Source organism: Clarias gariepinus, chromosome 9 (assembly GCF_024256425.1).
Source record: "Clarias gariepinus isolate MV-2021 ecotype Netherlands chromosome 9, CGAR_prim_01v2, whole genome shotgun sequence".
Taxonomy (NCBI): Eukaryota; Metazoa; Chordata; class Actinopteri; order Siluriformes; family Clariidae; genus Clarias; species Clarias gariepinus.
In genome coordinates, this window is record NC_071108.1 from 25,429,854 (window position 1) to 25,456,500 (window position 26,647).

At 39.1% G+C, this 26,647-nt stretch overlaps 1 protein-coding gene across 2 annotated transcripts in view; it reads right to left on the bottom strand.

The window, feature by feature from the left end:
• The window catches only part of cacna1db (calcium channel, voltage-dependent, L type, alpha 1D subunit, b), a 135,059-nt gene that overhangs the window by 5,797 nt on the left and 102,615 nt on the right, over window positions 1–26,647 (bottom strand). For both annotated transcript variants that reach the window (XM_053503895.1, XM_053503894.1), the window contains exons 31-46: window positions 18,645–18,773; window positions 18,442–18,507; window positions 18,217–18,308; window positions 15,731–15,890; window positions 15,521–15,648; window positions 15,333–15,429; window positions 14,172–14,274; window positions 13,258–13,359; window positions 10,912–11,045; window positions 9,489–9,605; window positions 8,759–9,132; window positions 5,648–5,674; window positions 5,365–5,508; window positions 4,686–4,846; window positions 2,404–2,525; window positions 98–406 (exon numbers count right to left, since the gene is read on the bottom strand). In XM_053503895.1, the coding sequence (XP_053359870.1) occupies window positions 98–406; window positions 2,404–2,525; window positions 4,686–4,846; window positions 5,365–5,508; window positions 5,648–5,674; window positions 8,759–9,132; window positions 9,489–9,605; window positions 10,912–11,045; window positions 13,258–13,359; window positions 14,172–14,274; window positions 15,333–15,429; window positions 15,521–15,648; window positions 15,731–15,890; window positions 18,217–18,308; window positions 18,442–18,507; window positions 18,645–18,773 (2,265 nt within the window). The remainder of the gene's footprint in view (window positions 1–97; window positions 407–2,403; window positions 2,526–4,685; window positions 4,847–5,364; window positions 5,509–5,647; window positions 5,675–8,758; window positions 9,133–9,488; window positions 9,606–10,911; window positions 11,046–13,257; window positions 13,360–14,171; window positions 14,275–15,332; window positions 15,430–15,520; window positions 15,649–15,730; window positions 15,891–18,216; window positions 18,309–18,441; window positions 18,508–18,644; window positions 18,774–26,647) is intronic.

Sequence of the window (26,647 nt, forward strand, 5' to 3'; positions counted from 1 at the left end):
ATGACTAGTTAAATACAAAAAAGGGAAAATGAGGTGAACATAAGCGATCTATAATGCATCAAGAAATACGAGACCAAACTGTAAAATTCACACTCACTGCCTCCACCAGACTATGAGCGCTGCCCCTCTGCTGTAGATACTGACTGCTGTAGGCAGGTGGTATCTGTAAGAGGGAGGAAGTGGGTGTGACCGATTTTGGGGACCAATCATGGCCCTTCTGGGTGTACCAGGAGCTGCGACGAGCCAGTGCTGGAGTGCTGCTGGCACTGGGTGGAGCTCCATGCCAGTCCACCTGGATGAGAGGGGTGTAGGATGGGGGCGTGTCCGGGGGGGTGGACCATGAGTGGATCGAGCGTGTAGGAGAGAGTCGTGCTCGGCTGGAGTCTAGGCCGGCTACAGCCATCACCTACATGCATGGAATGGATGATTTTCAGTAATGAAGGGGAATTGTAGAATAAATAAAAAGTGTAAAATCAAAGCAGCAGTGCATGTTAATATTTTGCATGGTTGTTCTGGGAACTGGAAAAAAAAAAGAAAGGCAGATAAACAGCATTTTTGTGAGGGGTTTGCATATGAAGGCTGAGCAAATTTGAAGGTTGGATAAGATTTGTATCTATCCAATAGGATGTGTTATGTTATAGAATTTATAAGCTCATTTATACAACAGTTTGTTCCATTCAAAGTAATCTGATTATACAAGGGGTGATATAGAGCAAAACACCACTGGGGCATTTAACTATACAGTACGTATTCTTTATAGGTGTGAACTTGCATCATGGGTGTTCTAGGAATCTTAGAACGTGGGTTGAAAGTAGGTCAGTCTGGTTCACAGTACGAAAAAGTGGGTGCCAGCAAAAACCCACATTCAAAGCCTGTCACTGAAGCACGTTTGTCTGAAGCAAGAAGCAGTCACTGGAAAATGTTTTCGCAATGTTTGATTCCTTAGTATTTGCTTCTAAGTCGATTCAAATTGCCTCTGAAACATCTGTGTTTACAGCTCACTCCGGCTACAAAGCTAACTAGCTTCTAACACAAGACTGAATCCCAAATCCATCTAATATTCTAAGGCAGAGGCCTCCGAGTGGCGCAGTGGTAAAGCGGGTTCGAACCCCGGGTGATGCTGTGAAAGCCGGAGGCACAGAGAGAGCTGATTGGCCGAGCTCTCTCAGGGGGAGGGATGAGAGGTACTTGCGCTCCCACATTAATCACGGCTCTACAGCCAATCAGGGGCGTCTGTGAGCTCGCGGAAGGAGCGGCTAGCGCTTTCCTCCGACTGTGTTACTCCGCCCCTAACGGTGTGTGAGCGAGCAGTTCGAAAAGATGCGGTCGGCTCGTGTCACGTGGTTCGGAGAAAACACGGGATAGCTTTCGTCCTCCCAACTGAGTGGTGGTAGTAGCCTTAATGTGGGAGCCTCCTAGTGACGGGGAGGAATTGGCTACACGACTAGATTGGGGAGAAAATCGGGGAAAAAGAATTGGACAGGACTAAATTTATAAAAAAAAAAATTTAAAAAGTAAAACTAATATTCTAAGGCAGAATAAGTAAAAATATCAAGTAAATCATGTTTCTCAGGATCGTCCCCCAGCTCCATGGTTTGTTCTTCTCACCTTTTCAACTACATACTGCAGTATTGGTAAGAATTTAACGCGACTTTCACCCCACTTAATTACACAAATTTTTGGTCACCAGCTAAATGTTTTTTTTCTCAGGGCAGAATATGTGTTGGTGAAGCAAAAAAACTAATTAACTAAACAAAAAAATCATAATCTGTGGAACTGTTGTATAAAAGCAAAATCACACCCAAGGTCATGCTGTTGTACTGCGTATCAGCAGGTCAGTGATATCCTTATGCCTACAGTACGAACGCATCACAGCCATGGTGAGACTTCTTCTCGTGTGATATCGTTTAAATTAGAAACTAGCACGAGATGCCAAAGAAACAAATGGCACATGCATAGCATGCTACAACTGATGGCGCATGTGACAATTCCTCTTAAGACTCCTTTTTGGTTAAAATGAGTAAAGTACAGGAAAACATATTGAAATTCTATAAAGTAATCTGTCATAAAATGTAAACAATTCATGTGATATAAATAACATTTCATATGTTAACAGGAAATTATGTTATCTTCAAGCAGTAACTTCACTTTTTTTTAAATCTAAGAACTCAAACAACTTTTTTTTAACTTGCATCCTGCAATGATCTGGAATGGTACCAGTGATCAGACAAAAAATAGGACTAGCAGCAAAAAACCACATCCCACAGTGGGAAACTGGTTGAGCAGCAGTTTAATTCATCACTCTGCTCTGGTTCTAACCATCTTAATGCACTATAGGACAGACGGTGTTATGCAGTATTACCAGAGCTTTGTGTGTGTGTTGGTATGGTTTACTGGGGTTACCTGATGCTGCATTAGTTGCAAAGATAGAGCTGTGTGCTGATGAAAGGAAGGAGAATGAGGAGTCTCATCCTGGCTTCTTTGTCTGCACAGACACTCAAAGTTGAAGGAAGGTCTATGAGGAGCTGTGTGAAGGTAAAACAGGCAGAAAAATTCACGATGCACATTTGACCTTCAACACTTTCAGAGAGGCTCAAGCACTGGAGAGCATATGGTCGAACGGCTCAAAGATTTCCACACCCTTCAAATAGCCTAAAGAAAAAAAGCTGGGATATAGCTTAACATTACATAGAGTACCATACTATATGTAAGTAAACGCTATTACTCTGTCCCTCTAGAATTGATCTGTGCAGCTTAGTAAGCAAACAGCTTGAACAGCTGATGAAGGACCATTAAAGATCTGGGGAATTTGGATCCTAAATTAACACCTTAAACTGTTTCTCAAATCAATTCTGAACAATAGCCTAGGAAAGGGTTGAAGTGCTGAAAACGTTCCCTGCCATTAAGGAATACTGTTGTCATGAAATGGTGTACTTGGTCTGCTACAATATTTTTAGGGAAGTGGTACTGTATGTGTCAAAGTAACATCCACATGAATGGCAGGACCTAAGGTTACCCAGCAGAACCTTACCCAGTGCATCACACTGCCCCTGCCCCTGCCAGCTTGCCTTCTTCCTTTAGTGCACCCTTGTGCTATCTTTTATTCGGGTAAGTGGCAGACAAACACCTACAGTAGCAGTCCACATAATGGTTCTGCAGCTGCAAACTACTGTATGATGCACTATGCAGCCAGCATTAACCTTTTCAGGAGCCTCAATAGATTTCTGAGGGACATTACCCTCCACATGGGCCTTGGGTGCCCATGACACTGTCACTAGGACACCAGTTGTCCTTCCTTGGACTACTTTCATTGAGTGATAACCACTGCATACCAGGAACACTTAACAATACAAGAGGTTTTTACGACATTCTGACCCAGTTGTCTAGAAATGACAATCTGGCCCTCGCTCCTTACTTTTACTCATTTCTTTTTGCTTACATCACAGATACTTCATTTGCTGCTTAATATATTATCCCTTGATAGGTACCATGCTATTCCCTTCATCTGTCATTCATTTAATGCTATGGCTAATTGGCGTAGTTTATGTTCTGCAGTATACAATTTAAATATACAGGGATTAGACAATGAAATTGAAACATTGGCCAATTTAGTGTTGGAGGTTTCATGGCTAAATTTGACCAGCCTGATGGCCAATGTTCATTGATTGCACATTCCACCAGTAAGAGCAGAGTGTGATGGTTTAATTACCAGAGTAATAGCACAGTTTTGCTTAAAATACTGCAATGCACACAACATTATGTGTGACATATCAGAGTTTAAAAGAGCATACCAACATACCACCAAAATGGACGAACCACATCCAACAGGAGTAACTGTGGATGCAAGAGGAAGCTGTCTAAAGGGGATGTCCAGGTGCTAACCTGGGTTGTATCCAGAAAAAATAAAACCACAGCTGCACCAAAACTGTTCGTCGGGAGCTCCACAGGGTCAATGTACAGGCTGTATAGCCAAACCTTTGTTCACCCGCGCCAATGCCAAACGGCGGTTTTAATGGTGCCAGCAGCGAAAATCTTGGGGTGTGGACAATGTGAAAGATGTATTGTTCTCTCTGATGAGTCCACCTTTACTGTCTTTCCCACATCCGAGAGAGTTACGGTGTGAAGAAGCCCCAAAGAAGCGCACCACCCAGACTGTTGCATGTCCAAAGTGAAGCTTGGGAGTGGATCAGTGATGGTTTGGGCTGCAATATCAGGATGATAATGCAACACTACACACAGCAAGACTAGTGATAGAGTGGTTTGATGAACATGAAAGTGAAGTTCTCCCATGGCCTGCACAGTCACCAGGTCTAAATATTATTGAGCTACTTTGGGTTTTTTTTGAGGAGCGAGTCAGGAAACATTTTCCTCCACCAGCATCACGTAGTGACCTGGACACTATTCTGCAAGAAGAATGGCTCAAAATCCCTCTGGCAACTGTGCAGGACTTGTATCTGTCATTCCCAAGACGAATTGATGCTGTATTGGCCGTGAAAGGAGGCCCTTCACCATACTAATGAATTATTGTGGTCTAAAACCAGGCGTTTCAGTTTCATTGTCCAACCCCTGTATATTGTAAATTCTTTGCCTATTAAGTGTTGTCTAGTAGACAAACGTTTTATTGATGAACAAATGCAGATAAAAAACTACCAAATCTTTTTTGCAGACTTTAGAAATGACCTCACCCTGAGGTGTTGAGGGTAAAAGTCTTCTTATCGGCGATTTCTTGGGTTCTTGGCAAATGGGCTGCTCATCATCATCATAAAAACACTCAGGGTCTTGGGTCTCATGAGGAGGGTTTGACTCCAAGCTGCTTACTGTGTCCTTATACTCTTTATATGACCTTCTGGAGCCAGGGACATAAAGGAGCATAAAAACAATGCATACCCATAATTGATTAATAAAGAAACTTATCGAACAGATGGATTCAAATGTTTTGCCAGTAATTAATATCGGGAATGTAGGATACTGTCGCAAAAGATTTATTTCATTAATGTTGAAGCGAAGATCTAGTAAAGGAGTGTAGAACAACAGCAATTAGAAGAAGTAGAAGCCAAAATAAAAGATGAGATTTTTTTTTCCCAAAAATGACCAAGGTACTTGTATTATTTGGATATAACTTGAAGCTGAATAGTGCGTTCATATTTACTTTGTTGTATTATGTTTCTTTGGGTTTTTATGGTCTCTTTTGTGACTGTTCCAGCCATTGTGAATGCATAGTAAAGAAAGCATAATATATCACTACATACATTTTTTCGAGATATGAAATTATCCATATTTGTCTATCACCCAGCCCTACTCAGGCTATATATGACCATGCCAATAAAGCTGCTATGAACTGAATACAGTAAGAGTGTAAGATACCTATCCGCGGCCAGCATGAGGTCATCCTCCTGAAACTCCTCCCCACTGTAATACTCCACTGAAGCTCTGTCATCATCGCTGACATCACGGTGGAGGGAGCCTTGTCGGCAGATGGTGGGGTAAAAACCAGCTGTTGAGTCTGACCTGGAATTAAATGAAACTCTGTATGAAACTTATGAAATCTGTCAAAATATTGTCTTCATTTACATAGAAACAACACATGTCCCCTGTATAAGTTTAAGACATTGTATGCCATGTAAATTAATAAAGAGCATACAAATACCTAATATAGGTCTCATAGTATCGTGGTCTGTTCCGTCAGGCACATATGCGTGCATATATAGATGGACGGATGGATGGACAGGCATAAAAGATAAAATAGAAAACAGTTATCAGATGAGAAAATAGTTTTTTAAACAAAGTTTATTTTAGGTAAACCTGACTCACTGTTAATGCAATGAAATGTAGCAGCATCACATATTAATTCAAAGTGACCGGATTCGGATAAGATGCAAGGATAAGACGCAAACAAAAAAAATAGTTATCAACAATTTTATTTGTGGCTGGGAAAAATAAAAAGGAATTTCAGCAAATGCTGTTGAACTAGACAAATCGGGAAATTAGTTAATGTATATTATATATTAATGTATATTATACATAATATATATAATTATAAAAACAAGCTATAAAAATGTCTGAACTCTGGAACTGAGCTCATTATCAGAAGAAATAAAAACCTTCTGATTGTGCATTTTGTCCGCACACTATTATGCCCCATTTAGACAACGCTAGTAGAGAGAAGGCCATCGAAATGCTTTAACTTGGTGAATACCAGGAATACCATTTGCAGGCTGGAACAGATCCTGAACAACTGACTCCACTGTTGATCGCCCCAGGGTCTAGAAGCCCATGAGTTACAATAGCAAGACAAGACAGACCAGTATGATGGTGTTATTTAAGAAATTGTATAGAAAAAGCTGCTGGTACAGTATTTCTGGATACACAAAGTCGTCTGACTATTCAATTATTCATTTAAATTTTTCATTTCTCGCGCTAATAGACATAGATTATTTTTTCTCTTTATTATTTGTATTTATTTAAAGTTTTATTTATTTGATAGAAATACTTTACATTTTGTATAAACATACATGTTTCTCTATGAGTATACAATAAGTTTGGAAGCTTTGCAACAGTCCTTCATAACACAAAATACTCTTGCGTTGCAAATAATGCAGAACTCACAATAATACTCATTATAATTTATAATAATTTTATAAAAACAACTGAAAAAGACAAAAAAAAAAAAAACATTTCTTTTTCTTCGCAGTCATGTGGCATAGCGAATACCATGGAAAAACCAGTACTAGACTGCTTCTTTGGACTAGATCTTACTTCCCTGTAAATTATAAGGGCCCAAGCATTATGACATCACCACGATGGCATTGTACTTATTATTATTGGGGCCTAAACACTATGACATGACTCTGTCATTGCTATGATAGTGCTGATGTCTGAAAGTGCTGCTGTCATATAGTTCCGCTGTCATATAGTTCCGCTTTTTCCGCAAGTGATGATTTTCCATGATGATGATTGTGTGTGAAGGTTTTTTTTTTTCACCATTCGGGGCTTTCTGGGGGCCTTAACATTCTCAAAAACTCCATCCACAGCCTTTTGAATGTCTTAACATAAGATTAACCCTTTTCTACACACTAACACATACATCTCTCTCTCTTACACACACACACAAACACTCATACTGTACATCACACACACTAACAAGCAGTGTTGGGAGACGTTACTTTTTAAAGTAACTAATTACAAAATTACAGTTACAGCTAAATACATTATAGCTTGTAGGACGACATTCACACACACACACACACACACACTAACTAATTGGGAATGGCTGCTGTCTGGCTCACAAATTACACAGACTGACACCACTATATGCTCACACACACACACACACACACACACACACACGGTCTTACATGACACATACAAACACACTAACATACCCAGGTCACACACAGACTAAACTCACACACACACACGCTTGCACATACATACATATATATATATATATATATATATATATATACAGTAAAGCACGGGATTTTGCTGCATAGCTCATAAACATTTGCATGTATGCACACGAAACCCAGTACTCATTTAGAGCTCATAATGCTGAATAACTTTTACACTGCATGTTATGGGCTCTATTCAACAGGAGGAAGCCAGTTATTTTGGGTCGTTTACAAAATGTACCCAATGGATTTCGATGTAGTCCTCCTCGGGGATTTATACAAACGCCAACAAATTGTGCCTACAGTACCTATATGACCTCAATACACTGAAGATGCAAAATTGTGAAGGGAGTTTTGATATCTCTGTGATAATGCCTTAAACTTATACTGAAAAGTGCTTAATAACTTTGTGTCACATTATATTGAGTCACATTATAAGGTCTTAACATAAAATTCCCCCTTTTCTAAAATTATGTCATTATGGTACTGGTATGTCCTTTAAATGCATGTGCCCACTATGAGCCCTGCCTTATGATTTATTGATAAGGCAGGGTATATAACCATCCATAAACGTGGTATTTACTTGACTGTGTGACCCATGTGTGTAAACCAGAAGAGGCATTGCAAATACTGTAAAAAAAACTGTTAGAGCGTGTGTGGATTAGATTTGAGTGATTTATTTTGGTATTAATAGGTTTAATTAAGTAAAAAAAAAATTGTTATTGTTTATATAAATAAACAAGTATATATGTTTGAATAAAAGTGGTTCTAACTATAATTTGTAAAGTTTTGTGTGTGTTTTATTAATTTGTTGAAAATGGATCATGAATCAAATATCCGCAAAACAATATTGTTTTATATATAGATATTTTTTTTATAATAATTCTCAATATTTTATAAATATTTATATAATATATTTATATGTATATATATATATATATATACACACATTATATTTTTGTTTGCTATTGTTTATATTAACATTTTCAATTATATTTCTTAAAAAATAGGTGTTTTTGTGATTTGTATTAAAATAAGGTTTAATCTGTTCGGGAATGTTTGACATTTATTTATTTTTTTAAATGTGTATCAAATTTTTCAGGGTTTATTTATTTATTTATTTTTTTTAAATTACATTTTTAACATATAGCCTAGGTCGTGCTGGAAAAAGAAAATGATGAGACACTATATTGTACTACGCCTTTATATAATCATATAATAATGCAAAAAAAAAAAGTGTAAACCTTTTGCTGGCAATATATACACATTTGGAAACTATTTAAGTGTAGAAAAGCTAATCCTTAATATACACCTCAATATGCATAACATTTAGTCTCCAACAAAACCTAACGGAAATGTGCTCTCACCTCTTAAAATGAGACTTTCGCTGTGATTCTGCATCACTCCTGAGGTTGAGGTAGGAACCCAGGGAAGACACCCGGCTTCTGGTGGGCCGATCTGGATGAGGGCGGTGCTGCCCTCCATTGGTAAGGACAGGCATGCATGGCACATTGGCATTGTTGAGGTTGGAGTTCGAGGATTTGGGGGACTTGAAGCACAAATTGGGGTTTGAATATGGACGATTTTGGGCATAAAGAGGCTGCGGAGGAGGTTCAACTTGGACATAGAAGGGAAGGGGTGGGACGTGGAGGGGTCGCTGGGTGACGTTAGTGGAGGTGGATGAGCCTCTGTGATCCCCGTTGACATGATTGACATGGTTTCCAAAGAGGCCACCATTTCTCTGGGAGAAACACAGTGAACACACAGTAACCTATGATGCTATGCATGATAAAAAAAACAGTCATAAAGTTGATGTTAAACAGTTAATAAAGCTCTATATGAAACTCACGGAACTACATTTTAATGTTGTTTTACACAGCTTCAGAAATGTTCCCCTTATTCATCCCTATTTTCTTTAAGCCGTAGTGTATATACAGTATACATATACGGTCCATATATTTAGTCTTCAGCAGGTTAGGTAGTGCTTCTCACAGACATAACATGAACAACTGAATGGAGCAATGGTCTTCACTTCTTTCCCCTTACAGCTCAATGAAAACAGACACATTAGCGGCAGAAGTCGCAACTAATTTTTACCCGGTATATGTCTTCTTCTTCATCAGGGTTAAAATCTACCAGATCTTCATCTTGTAGATCACATGATATGGCTCTGCGAATCTCAGGGCCGATGTCATGGAGTGTCCGCAGACCAGCCTACCATGGAAACACATATGAAATCACAAATACACAAAAAACACACTCACACACATACCTACACACATTAAACTAGTAAATGTCTCTTGGCTGTTAGTTCTAATTAAAAAGCATTCCTTATGGGGACAAGCTAAATATCCCCCAAGGTCAAAACTGTGACATATTCCTACAATCATGGAGACAAGCTGTTATACATATAAATATATATGCATGGCCATACACACTCTTCTTCTTCTTTGTCTTTGGGCTGTTCCCTTTCAGGGGTCGCCACAGCGAATCATTTGCCTCCATCTAACCCTATCCTCTGCTTCCTCTTCTCTCACACCAACTAACTTCATGTCCTTTCTCACTGTATCCATAAATCTCCACTTTGGTCTTCCTCTAGACCTCCTGCCTGGCAGTTCTAACCTCAGCATCCTTCTACCGATATATTCACCATCTCTCCTCTGAACATGCCCAAACCACCTCAATCTGGCCTCTCTGACTTTATCTCCAAAACATCTAACGTGGGTTGTCCCTCTGATAAACTCATTCTTGATCCTATCCATCCTTGTCACTCCCAAAGAGAACCTCAACATCTTCAGCTCTGCTACCTCCAACTCTGCCTCCTGTCTTTTCTTCAGCGCCACTGTCTCTAGGCTGTAGAGCAGTGCTGGTCTCACCACTGTCCTGTACACCTTTCCTTTTATTCTCGCTGATACTCTTTTATCGCACAACACACCTGACACTTTTCTCCACCCATTCCAACCTGCCTGTACCCACCTCTTCACCTCCTTTCCACACTCTCCGTTGCTCTGGACCGTTGACACTAAGTACTTAAAATCCTGCACCTTCTTTACCTCTGTTCCCTGTATCCTCACCGTTCCTCTTGGGTTCCCCTTATTTACACACATGTATTCCGTCTTACTGCGGCTAACCTTCATTCCTCTGCTTTCCAGAGCATACCTCCACCTCTCCAAATTTTTCTCCACCTGTTCCCTGCTCTTGCTACAAAGCACAATGTCATCTGCAAACATGGCCATACATACAAACAGTGAATATTCATTTTAAGCTTCTAGCTTCTTTTTCCACAGTGGCATTTGTGTCACACTCTGTTTTTGGTTCAGATATCAATACATTCTCTATTTATTCACTATGCAAATACAATGTCATACACAAAGGGAATTTTAAAAATCCTATATGTGGCTTGGAGTCCAAGAGCCTGGGAGTCAGGCAGAAAAAATTCCACCAGTCTGGGCAAGTCATTTTTCAACATTAGTATGCTGAAAAGCCGGTATTTTAGGTTGAAATGCAGTTATTGTCTCACCTGTAGTGCAATGGCCGTGCTATGACTCGCAGGGTGGCGTCCCACAAGACCGAGCTCTTTGCGTTTCTTGAATTTCCTAAAGTAGTCCTGTATCAGGAACGTGGCATAGAACTTCCCCACTGTAACTTCATCATCTGGGAGAGAAAAAACACACAAATACTGCCTTCACTAACACCAGAATAAATCACTGGAAGTTTCTAGAAGTCTGGGACAAGTACCCTGAGGTTGTTCCGTGTCCGGAGATACAGAACACCTTATATCACTGTACATCATGCACAGGCATTTGTTAAACTGAATAACATACGGTCGTTTTTTTATTGTTGTTGTAAATTAACAAAAATAATTGTAAATTAACTATACCAAAAAAAGAAACCGAACAGTGACTTTTGCACAAATTACACCCTTAGATTATCAGAAATTATAACAAAACAAGATTTCCTAAAATAGTTCATATAAATATTTTTGCTATTTACATAATCATTTGAATCTTTATGCTTCCCACGTGGCTCTAAACTTCATAAAGTCCAGAAGAATTATTCTTAATAATGTTATCTCTTCCAGTGTTATCTCTTAATGTTCCAGCATTTCTCAAAGTAACTCGAAAATGTTGCTGGCTTATTGGATTTTTTTCTTAAACTAAAAAAAAAATGGATCTGGGCCTATAGCACATACAGTCAGAATGTTTACATATACTAGGATAAAGATCAGTTCTTACACATTTCCTTTGGCAAGTCAATTAGCACATCTACTTTGTTCCCGTCCCACTTGAATCACTTGAAAGTGATCAATTAGAGACTGGTTTATTTCTGCTTTAATTCACATTGTCGAAATCAATTGGGTCAACAGTTTACACAGACCAAGCTGACAGTCTCTTTAAACAGTCTAGCAAACAACTGAGTCTTTCAGCAAGACACTGATCCTAAGCATATGAAGTGAAAACAAAATAGCTTAATAAAGACAAAGTGATAGTATTTCACTGGCAATTAAAAACCCTGAAATTTTATAAAAACAGGGGGAAACATTTGGCCTCACCGGCGCAGCCTAAGCTTAGATGTTAGATATTAAAATTAGAATATTGCATGCAGAGCACCAACATAAACAATGTTTAAATAGGTCCTGCGATAACAAGAGTAACTGTGTGGCCTAACATTCAGCAGAGCAACTGTCATGTCAGCTGTGTGCAAAATAAAATGTACTTTTTTCTTTTTTGTATGGGTTAATCAAACATCTTATGGTCACAGACAGGATGACAGACTGAGACTTAAAAGGTTCTAGGTAGGAAAACAGGAAAACAGACTGTGCACTTGGGGTTTATGGGGGTGCTGGTGGTGGTAAGAGTTTGCTAGGGACAAGGGAAATAACATCTTATCAAGTTCGCTTCAGCGAGCACGCTCATCTTACTTTCCGCCGAAGGAAACACAGATAAGCACCTGATTCACACAGACATGTAAAGTAGAGGTAACATTTACAGTAAAGGACCGTGCAAGCAAAAAGATAAGATGCTAGGGCTAGCATGACTACCTCGTTAAATAAATCCACAAATTGTTTCAGGAAACAGTTTATTTAAATTAACAAGAATTAAGTACGCAGATTTGGCACTCGGTTGCTTTAATATGCCAAGATTTTATTGTGCAAATGTAAAGTTCTCTGTTTCACTTGGTTAAGAATGTAAGTACAAAAAAAAAAAAAATTAACATGCTGATATAAAAAAAAAATGGGATGGTGTAATGGTTGGTTGTGTATGCTATATCATTTAATTATATTGTTCTGTTTGGGTAAAAAACACTTGAATTAAAGTACTTTCTGATACATTTCATAATCTAGAATACAACTGAAAAATTAAAAAAGAGTCAAAGAAGGAGATTATCATTCTCTGTATCATTCTGTGCATGCCTTTGTGATTGCTGTCTAAAAAACAGCTGCTCATCTACTCAGGAAACTGTTCAGCTTTTCTGATATACAATGTATTTTTCTGTTCTCATTCTCATGCAAAATTCAACTAACAAAATCATAAACACTCCTGAGACCTACAGTATCCCTGGGGACACGGCGCAACAGGCAAGGAACACCCTGAATACACCCTCACACACTCCGGGCAATCAGGAAACGCCAAATAGCCTAATCTTACTTTGGATTGTGGGAGGAAACCAGAGTACACGGGGGAACCCAGCAAGTACTTGCAGAACACGTGAACGTAAACTCCATCCACCCAGACTGAAAGGCGGGAGGTGCGGGGCCACAGTGCTAACCACTACTGCACCATGTTGTCAATAATCGCAATCAGAACTGGTATAAATTCCAAATAAATAATATGTGCATGTGGGTTTGTGATCCAACGTGTCTAACCTCCTGCAGGTGGCACCACTTGATCCAGGAGTTTTGAACTAGTTCTCTTCCAGATCTTCTTGATGACGGCCCTCAGTTCCTCATTGGCCTGCTCCAAATTTCCTGAAGTACAATTTTTTTTTTTTTTTGCAGATCACACACACACACACACACACACACACACACACACACACACACACACACACAAGATTTAATGTTGCATCATTTGATTAACACTATATGACTGTTTGTCATAATAATTATAATTTATCTATATCAATAAAAAAAAGGTTTAGTCTATTCATTGGTCAGCACTCGCTCTTTCAATAATGTCTTTATATGTCATACATTAAAGGATCTGAAACCAGTCTCTTAAAATCTTTGCCAGTCCTTCTGTATTTGTCTGAGGTTTAACTTGTGCCATAAATGAAATCTAAATGTTAAGTAAGAGTGAAGTTATGCGCAGTTATGTGGCAAATTATAAACAGAAAGTTTCGGTAGCGTACTGTGCTCTCAAACGCTCAAACAGTGGGTGCGTCTTAAATCGACTGCTGGATAAAACTTAGTGAAACGTTTGCAGTACTAAGATATCTGCCTGAAGTTTAACCTGAACCTAAAGTGAAATCAAAATATTAATTTTATGAATAGTTATGTGCTGGATTTAATAATCTGCAACTTTTTTAAGGTACTTGCTCAAAATGAACACCTGCACCAATAGGTATCAATTAGAATTTTTACTGGGATTAGTTCATATTTTTACAGCTGAAATAATGGCACTGACATGGTATAAGTGAAGTTTAATCTACTTTTTCAAAAGCGAGCAATAAAAAAAATCGTTCTTTGGAGTCTCTAAAAGAACATGTGACTTCACACTTCAAGGCTGCTGTGATGTGAAATTTCCCTAAAAGCAAAATGAACTAAAATGCATCTCTTACCTTCAGTTTTGATCTTTAGAGCTGTTCTGACCAGAGCAAAAAGGGTGGCATTAAACATGACAGTACCGTCACTGTTTAGTGGCATGTTCATGGCAACCAGCCTCTAAAAAACACAAAGGCGATATGATTTCAGGATCACAAACAAAGGCTTAAAGGTATTGTTTTAACAGATTATGTCATTACCAGTGTGTGTGTGGGTGTGTTTGGTTGTGTAAATATTTGGTGAACATGGGTCATGTTGAGCAAAGGTTTCTGATACCTTTGATAGTAGCTGAATCAGTGTGCATGCATGATTAGGTGGCTTCATAACCCCTAAATTATTCAACAATAAAAGAATATTGATGACAATTGTAATTAATGGTATTTCTAATGATTAGCCCTTGATCAAGGTGTGCAGACAAAGGTGAAAGTATAGAGGTGTGTGTTAACAAAATGAAAAGAGGGAAAGCGATTGTTGCCGCATATCAATCTGGGAAGAGTTAGAAACAATTTTATACTGAAAATATGTTCAAACAATTTGGAGTTCAACGTCCACTTACGAATACTCTAAGAAAGATTATTTTTAAGTGGAAAGCATTCAGGAAATTTGCAAATCTTTCCCGGAGTAGATGTCTCACCACAAGGTCAAAACATGCAATACATGTTACATTTTAAAGGCTATGACAGCACAATTAGAAGAAGACTGAACAAGTATGGTTTGTTTGGAAGTGTTCCTAGGAGAAAACTCTTCTCTCTAAAAGAACACGGAAGCATGACTAAGGTTCTAAACAAACCACACAACACTTTTGGAACAATGTCCTATAGTTTCAGCATTTCAGCAGAAACACCTCATACCCACTGTCAAGCACTGCAGTAGAGGGGTGATGATTCGGGCTTGTTTTGCAGCCACAGGACCTGGGCACCTTGCAGTCAATAAATCGACCATAAAGTATTCTGGAGTATCACTACAATGTTATTTCGTTTCGGCTTGAAGTTTTACACATAAATAAAAACAGAAGGTGCATTACCTTTTACACGGCTATAGATTATCCTACCTTTAGATTTTAGTCTATGTGCTTCTTTAAAAGTATGTTTCATATTCGAGTGTGTCTGCATTTACAAAAGTAAACATTTTCATATGTAACTGAAATGACTTGACGTGTGTATATGTTTTACTCTCACCTTGCATGCCACCCTGTGGGGACAGAGTTTACCGAAGCCCAGTGGTGGCTGAATCCTACGCAATAATGTTACGACATCCAAATGTTTTATCCTCCCTCTGTGAAAGATACACACTTACTATAGGAACAGAAAAAAAACAACACATGCACACACTGATTTATACCAGTCCACAATGCTGTGGAACTCACTTTGCTTCCGGGTCATATTCAGACCAAATCCTCTTGAATTCATCCAAGTGATGCGGCCCAAGGATTGACCAGTCGCGCGTCAGATAGTCAAAATTATCCATAATGACAGCCACAAACAAATTGATGATCTGGAAAAGATTTGTAAGTTACCGCAGCACACCTGAAATCTGAACTATCAAAGATGTAACATACATTTTTGTTCTTAAATACCAGAAAAGCACAAAGCATGTAGAAGCTGATGAAGTAGATGATTGCAAAACCATTGCCACATGACTTCTCTTCTCCCAGGGTGATTTCTGATTCAGTGTCGCATTGTTTACCAGGCAAACATGCTAGCATGATCTCCTGCCAGGCCTCTCCTGTAGCACACCTAGACAAAGAGAAAGATTGAGAGAGAGGGAGAGAGGAAGCCTGCATTTATTTCATGTATTTACTTCAGTATCAGCCAATTTGCAGCAAAATGCAGCTTAGGCACTCTAATCTTTAATTCCTCGACATTTCTCGAGTTCTGCCCTATTGGGTCAGTGAAATTAATAATCATTTTTAAAATTGTGCCTGCGAAACTTGTAGCCTTAATGCCTGAAGAAAATGCGGTTCTGCTCCTGAATAAGAAATTTCTGACAGATAGACTTTGACAGATTTTCACTCTTAACTCTTACATAAAAATGTTTAAACAGTATGTAAAGACAAAAATTAACAGATTACATAATAGACTGAATTTCAGACCAACAAAAAACGAAGCAAAATGTCCAAAAGAACTGACATTCTAATTAAGACTCGATGAGAATTAAATTATGTGTCACATGTGCCTTACAGTAGTGCTGGATGATATGACCTAAAATCAATATCATGATTAATTACACATTTCGTTTCGATTTTGTCCTCATAGATCTCTGACAAGGTTTCTACTGTAAACATACTCAAATATTAAAGCAAGGATCATTTTTCTAATTAAATAATTCTCTTCCATGGGGCAGACAGGACAGAATGGAGTCATGTGACTATGAAGAGAACAGAGTCATGTGACTATGCACGCAGTAGCATGTTGTTAGGGGACAGTACATCAACACACACTAGACTTAACAAAAAAAAAAAAAAAAAAACTAACATGTGCCAGATTAGATTCATTAGATGTTCTAAATGTCTGTTTTAATTAATTGCCCAGTCCTACCTTACAACACACTGAAAATTCTTTTCACATATCCCAGTTAGGAAGCTGAGGCTAGGGCCTGAGCTGTGCTACGATCAGTTGGGGCGATCAGTAACTTGGAGCCTTAAGAGCCAACTTCCTTTTACAACTTCAGAAACACTACCTGAGACTACTGATGCATTTTTAAAAAGTAATGGCTTATCCTGCAAAACACTGATTTTGGTTTATTGTTTACTGTACTGCATACTGTACCTCTACAAGTTCCCCATACTAAGTTTACCCCAGGACAAATCAGGTTTGTGGAATAACAACAACGCCAAAATTACCTCCAGGTGGGTAACAACAGTTATTTAAGTAACGATTACAACTTTTGTTCACAGGTATTGTAATTAAATATTAAAATATCTAACATTTATCATAATTGAGCTAGCTTGCTTGTTGATTTTTGGTATTGTTGAGTAAATTTGGAAGTTTGTCAAATTATAAGAACAACATGCATATAATATCGAATATTTAAATAAAGTACATTTACATTTAGGCATTTGGCAGACGCTCTTATCCAGAGCGACTTACATTTTTATCTCATTATACATCTGAGCAGTTGAGAGTTAAGGGCCTTGCTCAAGGGCCCAACAGTGGCAACTTGGTGGTTGTGGGGTTTGAACCTGGGACCTAAAGTACATAAAATACCTTGAGCATTAAGGTCAGATAAGGAACTAACATGATTAAATAGTGACACCAATTCCCTTTTAATGTTTAATCAAAAAAGACTAGTTCATACACCATTCTGCTCAGAATGTGTGGATATCTGTCTATTTCAACAAAACTATTACACACTGATGTCGGGTAAAAAGTGTGTGTGTCACAGTGACTTTGGCAAACCATGTCTTTATAAAGCTTGCTTTGTGCACAGGGTACTGTTATGCTGGAACAGGTTTGTGGTCCTTGGTTCCATTGAATGGAAACTTTAAATTTGCTAAATAAACAGACATCCTATACAGGCCAGAGACAGCTCATATGTTCATTGGTTCTGCTACCGTATTGAATGCTTGATTTTAGGGCTGCGAATCGATTAAATGATTAAACAAATCGATTAAATCGATAAAAATCGATAACTAAAACAGTTGGCAAACGAATTTCATAATTGATTTGTTGTGTTGCGTGACGTGGAGACATTTGATTATAAAAAAAAAAACTTTAGTTAAGAGGAGGTACGGGGCATCTGTCAGGATTTATTTTGACTTTTTTTAAAGGTAAAATGCATGTTAATTTGTTTTATTTTTACTTTATATTTTGTGTTAATTATTTTTATGTATTTATATTTTTGGGGCTGTGGAACAAATAATTTGAGTCTCCATTATTTCTTATGGATAAAAAACTATTTGGTTTATGAGTGTTTTGAAATATGACCAAACTTCCGGAACGAATTATGCTTGTAATCCAAGGTTCCACTGTACTTCGAATGAATAACCTCCACTGTTAATCATTATCCACCTGGAAATACTGCCAACTTGTACGTGCATGAACATTCTGATTTGGTTTATACCTAAAAAGCAGGAGTACGGCTTGGGGAAAAGTCTGGAAGTTGTTGTTGCGATTAATCTGAGTCTCATCCACCATCGCAATCTTCCCAAACACCTAAATCACAAGCAACACATATCAATTACAAATCTGTCAGATTCAACACTAAATTCTATTGGTCTTTACAAGTACCTCATAGTGTACACTGTCAATGCATTTATACAATTACCAAAACAAAAACATTTTTAACCTGCATTCCGATTACTGCATAGATGAAGAAGAGCATGGCTATCAGCAAAGCGACATACGGCAGAGCCTGAGGGGAAAACATCAGAGAAGTGGAAAGGAGATAATCAGAAATGTAATCCTTAATCCAGAAATGTAAATTTTATCCATTGACCATCACTATTCTTGTTTGTAATGAGCTGGCGGATGAGGAACACTAAAGAATACCTGAAATGACTTAATGAAAGTCCAGAGTAGTGTCCGAATGCCTTCTCCTCTGCTCAAGAGCTTGACCAAACGCATGACTCGAAACAGACGAAAGAAGGTGATTGAAATTCGTCCTGTATCCTCTGTGTTCTATAATCAAAACAAAGGGAGAGAATGTAAAAGACAAAAAAAAGGCACAAAAAAAACTTTATCAGAGAATGATAAAGTTGAAATGGTTATGGGAATTGCATGTCATAAATGCACTTGGCCGTCCACTTTAGACATACAAATCCCATTGTCCAACAAGAGAGTTTTGTGAATTACTTATAAAGCGAGTCTGCTTGCAATTCTATTTCTGAAATATTTCAAACAGTGATGCATGCAGAAGATACCATCCACATCCACTACTGAATGGACTTCAAACGAAATCCAATCTCATGCATCAGCTATGGCTATTCATGCCTTAGTTAGCTTAATTTGAAGCATGCATTCTGCAGTTCAGACCACTCAGGCATTATTCTCATCAAAAATAAAATTCTTATCAAGAAATAAAAATGTATGTTTACGAAGTCTCCAGAGACTCTCAAAATGATAATGATAATAATAATGATGATGATAATAATAATAATAATAATAATAATAATAATAAAATTAACTATGAAAAAAGGTATAACAGAAAACTTCACTCAAAACGCTATCACTGAATGACACCTAAATAAAGATGAATGAAAGTTAGTAGGAGCTTAACTTATTAACATTCATGCTATTGTAAATGGCTCTGTTAGCTTTCATCCTTTCATAGCCATTCCTAGCATTGCTGAATGAAGTAGTCCTTTGAAATGTAGCACCAACAACGGAGGTACGGGGCTTCTTACCCCTCGCTCCACTGCCATTAATGGAGGTTCGGATTGCTTTAAAACCAAAGTACTAAAGTTAAAATCTCCCTCCATAATTTTTGTTATTCATAATTCAGTATTGAATAACCAGTAATAATTACAGACAAAGTAATTTAGTATTAAATTTAACATGTGGAATACAGGCACACTATAAAAATAAAACTTATATACTCTGAAAATACTCTATTCCCTTAACTTAACATGCCTGATGTCTGATGGAAGATTTTATTCTTTCAAAACTTAATTGTTTTTTATGTAGCTACAGTTGTACAGTTGAGTGCAAAATTTGCAGCACCTGTGTTTTTAAAAGATACAATTATATTTTAAATGTTATTTTTTTAAATGTTAAAAATCGAAATTTTTTATGAAAAAAATTTAAAGGGTAAAATATTTTTCAATTGACAATTCAAAAAAATGTAAACTATTTAAAACATGGTGCCCTGTATTTTAGCCTCATTAGAAATTTGAAAGCATGCAGCCGAATGGATTTATTTTTGGCAGCAGTTATATGATGGGCTAGCTGATGGGTAGGAAAAGACTACGTTGGGGAAAAACTATAAGATATTTATATTATATTAACACATCTTGATATTTTAAAAAGTAAACAAATATTTGACAATTAATTTCATTACTTGTGATCACAATGTTAACAAGTTCAGGTTTTTGTTACTGTCACGGGCAAGCGTGGAAAGAGGAAAGACCCAATAGCAGAAACAGATAAACTTAGATTAATAAGATAAAGATAAAGATTAATAAGATTAGATAAAGACTGATTTTAAGATTAAGATTAAGATAAAGACTGATTTTATTGAATGCAGCAGGGTTAAATGAACAGGGGCTTGAAGAGCAGGGTGTGTGTGTGTGCGTGCGTGTGTGTGTGTGTGTGTGTGTGTGCATCTAGGAAAGAGCAGGGGAATACCCTGTGACGCAATAAGTGTGACGCAAGTGTGCGCACATGGCGTGGGGGTGCGACTGCAGTTGAGGAGCGACGGGGAGAAATCAGCGTGAATAGCCAGGTGAGTGTCGATAAACGGAGATCCAGCCGTGAGAACAAACAAATCTGGAGGCGCAAGTCCAAAGCCAATATCCAAAACACAGTCAGGTTCCAACACGCAACGGGCGATATTACACGGGACAAATTATCAAGGGAAGTAGGGGGCACACGAGCGAGACACTACAGCGCTGAGTAACGTCCTTGGCGTGCTTATAAAGCAGAGGGTTGATGACCTGATCAGATACAATTGTGCCGTGATTGAGAGCGGAGCGTGACGGGGGAAATTCGGGAATGGAGTTAAGCCTGTGAAGAGCTCAGTGAGTCTCGCTGGCTCGTGACTCGTGCAGATGAGATTCGGTGGGAGAAGAAACAACAGGGGTGCAGTTTATTATCTTTAGGCAACCTTTGCAATAAGACTCCAGATTCTGAGGCGTCTACTTCGACCACAGAAGACCGTGCTGCTGTGGAACCTCGCACTTCACAGCCTTGACAAAGAGCTGATTCTTGAGAAGCCTCTGGAGTACCTGGCAAACGTGCCTTTATTCCTATGTGCCCTACGTTCATCCAAGGAGCAAAAGAAGATGAGGATGTCATCGAAGTATACGAAGGCAAAGACGTTTGGAACACAGCTGGTGTGTTGGCCAACCCAAAAGGCATGACCAAATACTCATCATGGCCATATGGAGTGTTGAAGGCGGTCTTCTATTCATCCCCTTCTCTGATTTTGACCAGGTGATAAGCATTGCGGAGGTCTAATTTGGTAAAAACTTGGGCAAAGAGGGTAGCGGTTCTTGACAGTAATGTCATTTACCCCTTTTTAATCAATGCAGGAACGTAGGGTGCTGTCCTTCTTGGGCATGAAGAAAAAGCCCGCCCCAGCGGGTGACGATGACGGCCTTATAATGAGGAGGGTGAGAAATGGCCCGAGACTGAACGCAGCCTTGAGATCTACATAATTATGCAGCCCTGGAGAGGTCAGAGAACTCCTCACAGGCGGCTGAGGCTAACGTTGGGCAGAGAGCAGACTTTAGGCAAGAGGCCAGGCAGAGAGGGCTCCATCCAAGAATGATGTTGTTTTTCCAGTGTGGGTTGTGGGGGATAAGCCAAGGGCGCCCAAGAACCAGCTGACACTGAGCCTTGTTCCTGATGGAGATTTCTTCTGTGTGATTGCCAGAGGTCCTCAGGGTGACCGGAGTGGTTCGATGGGTGATAGGCAAAAGTGGCGTTCCAAGGGCGTGGACAGATGATGGAGCATTTAGAAGGAGAGTGGGAATGAGTAGTTTTATGACTTTCATAGCGCTAATAATTTTTTGGTCGGACCCAGAGTGGACGAGGGCTTGAGCCACATGTGCCTGCCTCCTGAGGAAGAGTTTAACAGGAAGGATGAGACAACCTCTAGGCAGCAGCTCCTGGACGCTCCCCTCATGTCTGCCTAGGTTCACTGGGAGGGCCTTGCATTTAACGGACACTGCAAGCGCAAATGTCCAACCTGGCCACAATAGAGGCATACTCCTGCCTGAATGTGGTGCTGTTGCTCCTCGGGTGAGATCCGGGTTTGTCCGATCTGGATTGGTTCGGTCGGGGGTGGTTGGCTGGCATGGTCGAGTGGGAGAGATGCCAGCTTTGAGCCGGGGTTGTTCCGGGGGTGGGGGTGGGTGGGGGTGTCCCGCTTTCTAAGGTGTAAGTCTACCCGCCCCGCTCACCGTTCAAGTCTTTGGTGAGGTGCTGGGAAATTAGCTGATCCTTGACTGACTCAGAGAGCCCGTTTATAAAGCTGTACATATAGGGCCTGGGTGTCCCACTAAGGGGTGACTGCCAGGGTTCGGAACGCAATGGCGTACTCATAAGCAGTTTGGGGCCCTGGCAACTTCAGTATTTTTCTGGAAGCCTCCCTCCCAACATGGAAGCGGTCAAATACTCTTCTCATCTCCTCAGTGGAAGCGTCAAGCTGGCACAGCAAGGGTGTGTGTGGTCTAGGAAAGAGCAGGGGAATACCCTTTGGACGCAATGAGGGGGCAGGCGATGATGTCGGGGAATACTCCCTGAACCCGGAAGTAGAGCGTGCTCCCATATCTTTGGGAGCAGCTGGGGCTGTATCTTTTCCCGGTGCTGGTTTGCCACGCGAACCGAGAGGAAAGACTTAAGACTTTCGATTTGCCTTTGTTGGGGCATAGGGTAAGCGTTTCACCGCGAAGGCGGAAGTGTGCGCACATGGCGTGTTTGAGGATGGTGCGAGTGCAGTCGACATGGACATCCGAGGAGCGACATGGAGATCCAGCCGTGAGGGTCATACACAAAGATTTGTCCAAAAGCAAGCGAGATAATAAGGGGCGAAGACAAGAAAAAATTCCAAAGAGTAAGCAGGGGTCGGCAAGGGGCGAGATTACACAGGACAAATTATTAAGGGAAGGTCGGGGCACACGAGCGAGATACTGCAGCGCTGAGTGACGTTCTTGGCGTGCTTATAAAGCAGAGGGATTACCTGATCAGATGAGAGCGGAGTGTGCAGGAGGGGAAATTGCGGAATGGATTTAAGCCTGTGAGGGGCGCAGTGAGTCTCACTGGCTTGTGACAGTTACATGTGATAGACTTAAATAATTCTTTTGACTATGTAAAGCTGCTTTGCGGCAATGAAAATTGCTAAAAGCGCTATACAAATAAAATTGAATTGAATTGAATTGAATAGTCAAATTTAGCAGTATGTCTTGTTGCTATAGACATAAAACAAAGCTGTTTCTTCATTTTGTTATATAGGATTGGCAAATTTTGCACTCAAATGTAGTATACATACATACATACATACATACATATATATATATTTAGAGAAAAAAAGAGAGAACGCATCTCAAAAAAAATTATATTGTGAATTTTTTTTTTGTAATGTATCATGCACATTTACTAGATTCATTAAAGGTCAACAAAAATATTTTAAGCCTTTTTTATTTTATTATCAATGATTATGATTTAAAATATATGTATAAATATATATTGCCTGTGGCAATGCTGAAGCATTACTAAAGACCAGATTGCTTTGATAGCAGCCTTGAGCTCATCTGTATTGTTAAGTCGAGTATTTCTCATCTTTCTGTTGACAATACACCCTAGATTCTCTAAAAGTTTGTGGTCAGCCAAGATGACTAGACAATCAAGCACAGTAATACCATGGTCAGCAAACCAGTTAGTGGAAGCTTTGGCACAGTGGACAAGTCCTGCTGCAAAAGAAAATCAGCATTTCCATGAAAGTTGTCCGCAGATGGAAGCATGAAGTGCTCTAAAATCTTCTTGTAGATGGCTACATTGATTTTGGACTTAATAAAACACAGTGGACCAACACCGGGAGATGACATGGCACCCTAAGTCATCACTGACTGTGGAAACTTTACACCGGACTTCAAGCAACTTGAATTCAGTGCCTCTCTATTCTGCTTCTACATTCTTGGACATTGAATTCCTTGAAACACAAAATTTACTTGCATCTGAAAAGAGAACTTTGTACCCCTGAGCAATGATCCAGTCCTTTTACACCTCAGATAAGATACTTTCGACCTTGTTTTTGGTTCAGCAGTGACTTGAGACTAGGAATGCTACTTGTAGCTACTTTCATGAAGATGTCTGTGCATGGTGGCTTTTGATGCACTAATTCCTACCTTACTCCAACCCTTCTGAAACTGTCCCTAGTTCTTGACTAGCTTTGCTTGACAATCTTCTTAAGGCTGCTCTCATCCCTATTGCTTGTGCACCATTTCCTACCTTACTTTTCCCGTTCCATCAACAATAATAATCTACTAAAATCGAGGTAAAATATTCAAAAACTTTCCATAAAATTATTTGCAGGGCTTGAAGGACTTCACTTGGCATGTGATGAATATAGAATATGTGAGCTTCATGCCTCGAACTTAAATTAAGAAAAAAAAAACCTTTCCACAATATATATATTTTTTTGAGATGCACTGTATATATCAGTGATCGACCATACAATACACAACATTAAGCCTATTAATGGTCCCCTTGTGCTGCCTGGGTATTGTACTGTTAAGGATTGGGATCTGGGGAGTTTGGAGGCCAGATCAGTGGCCTGGGGAGTTTGAAGCCCTTGGACTCCTTGCCTGCTGGGCCCCATAAGCGGCAGGCTGTAGTGCACAGGTTGTTCTGGGGCCACACCTAAATATTTCAGCGATTTGAGATACATTGGCTTTTCTGTGGGATCAGACCAGACAGGCTAGCCTTTTGTTCTAAAACAAAAGGCTGCATATAACTGATAATCCATCAGTTATATCACCAGCTGCATATACTGTAACTGATAATCAATGTTGACGTGTTAATGGTGTTACTGTTATGGCTGATCAGTTTATATATACAAGTTTATAATAAAAAAATAAACATATACTGACATCAGATATACATTATAATGACACACTTGCAAGTAGCAAATATATAATTTTAACATAACAGTGCAAAGCATGGGTATGTTACTACATAAGATCTGTGAGTTTATGTGTGTAGGGACTTGCAGATATCCTGGAGCATTTTTTTCTTTATATGTGATGAACATGCATTGTGAAAACCTATATCAGTTCTTTAAATTAATTATGGTGAGTCTAGTGTCTGCTAGGAAAGGCTGCAAGACCCTTCACTCAGGAGAGGGATTAAGCTAAGCAAACAGGTGCACCACTACTTACATTGATCTCTGTGATTGCAATGTCAACGACGCTACCAACAACAATTAAGGCATCAAACGTGTTCCATGCATCAGTAAAATAGTGCTGCTCACATCCAACCACACAATAAATGTGGGACAGGAGAAAAAAGAAAGTGTAAAGAGGGAGAAAGAGAAAACAGAAAAGAAGGCCATAGTTATGATGGTGTAGCCACTGAAACAGAATCGAGGAGGGAGCACTGTGTTTCTACATGTCAGCTTTAGGGAGTTGCTAAATTGTAATACGCAATTTTAATGTAGGACATGATGCATTTTTCAACATACTCGGACAAGAAAAATGCATGTGCAACCCTACATAACATTATTTCTTCTCCTTTATATCACAGTACTATTGAAGTTTCTGCCTGTCAGACAGTGTGTAGTGCCAGATGTAATAAATTAACCTAGTAATATATTATATATTAACACTAGTAGTTTTTGTACACCGTTTCTATAGTAAAAGTCTATTCACAGGGACATGCTGACATTTCTACATAAGCCACTGCTAAGAAGAATATTATGGAAAAAGTTACACAGTCTTGTGCAAAAGTTTAGGCACCCCTTGATGAATAACAGATTTTGGTGATTTTTTAATTGAAAAGATGTTAACACTATCTCTCTTGGAAATGTCAAAAATGCACAATATTTTCAGCAAACATTGATGCATAGTTACTTTTTATGTCATAAATTGAACAAAAATAAGAAATAAAAACATTATTGTGGCACTGTGCAAAGGTTTTGGCACCCTACTGTACATAATTCGTACTTAGTAACACCTCCTCTGGCAGATATCACAGCTTGTAAACGCTTTTTATTAGCAGCCTAAAAGTCTTTCAATTCTTGTAATTAGAATTTTCTACTATTCTTCCTTGCAAAAGGCTTCTAGTTCTGTAATATTCTCTGGTCGTCTTGCATGCACAGCTCTTTTAAGATCTACCAACAAATTTTTAATGATGTTTAAATCAGGGGACTGTGATGGCCATTCCCAAACCTTCAGTTTGCATCTCTTGAGATATTCCATAGTGGATTGTAGAAGCCATCCTCTTTTCAGCTTCAGCTTTTTTACAGATGGTGTGATGTTTGCTTCCAGAATTTGCTGGTATTTAGTGGAATCCATTCTTCCCTACAACCACTCCCATGCTAAATAGTTGGCTAGGTGTTCTTTTTATAAAATGCTGCTCCTTTTTTTCTCCAAACATGCCTTTGTGGTTGTGAGAGAGTTGAACAAAGAGTTCTATTTTAATTTTATCAGTCCACAGCACATGTTTCCAAAACGCATCAGGCTTCTATAGATCTTCTATCTTCTATAGATGTTCTGTTGCATACTTCTGACGTTGGATACCAGGGGGTGCAGGTAAGGTTTACGTCTGCTGACTTTTCCATGAAGGTCTTGTGTTCCACGGTGCACCACCACCGTAAAAACTTTGAAATTGGCATT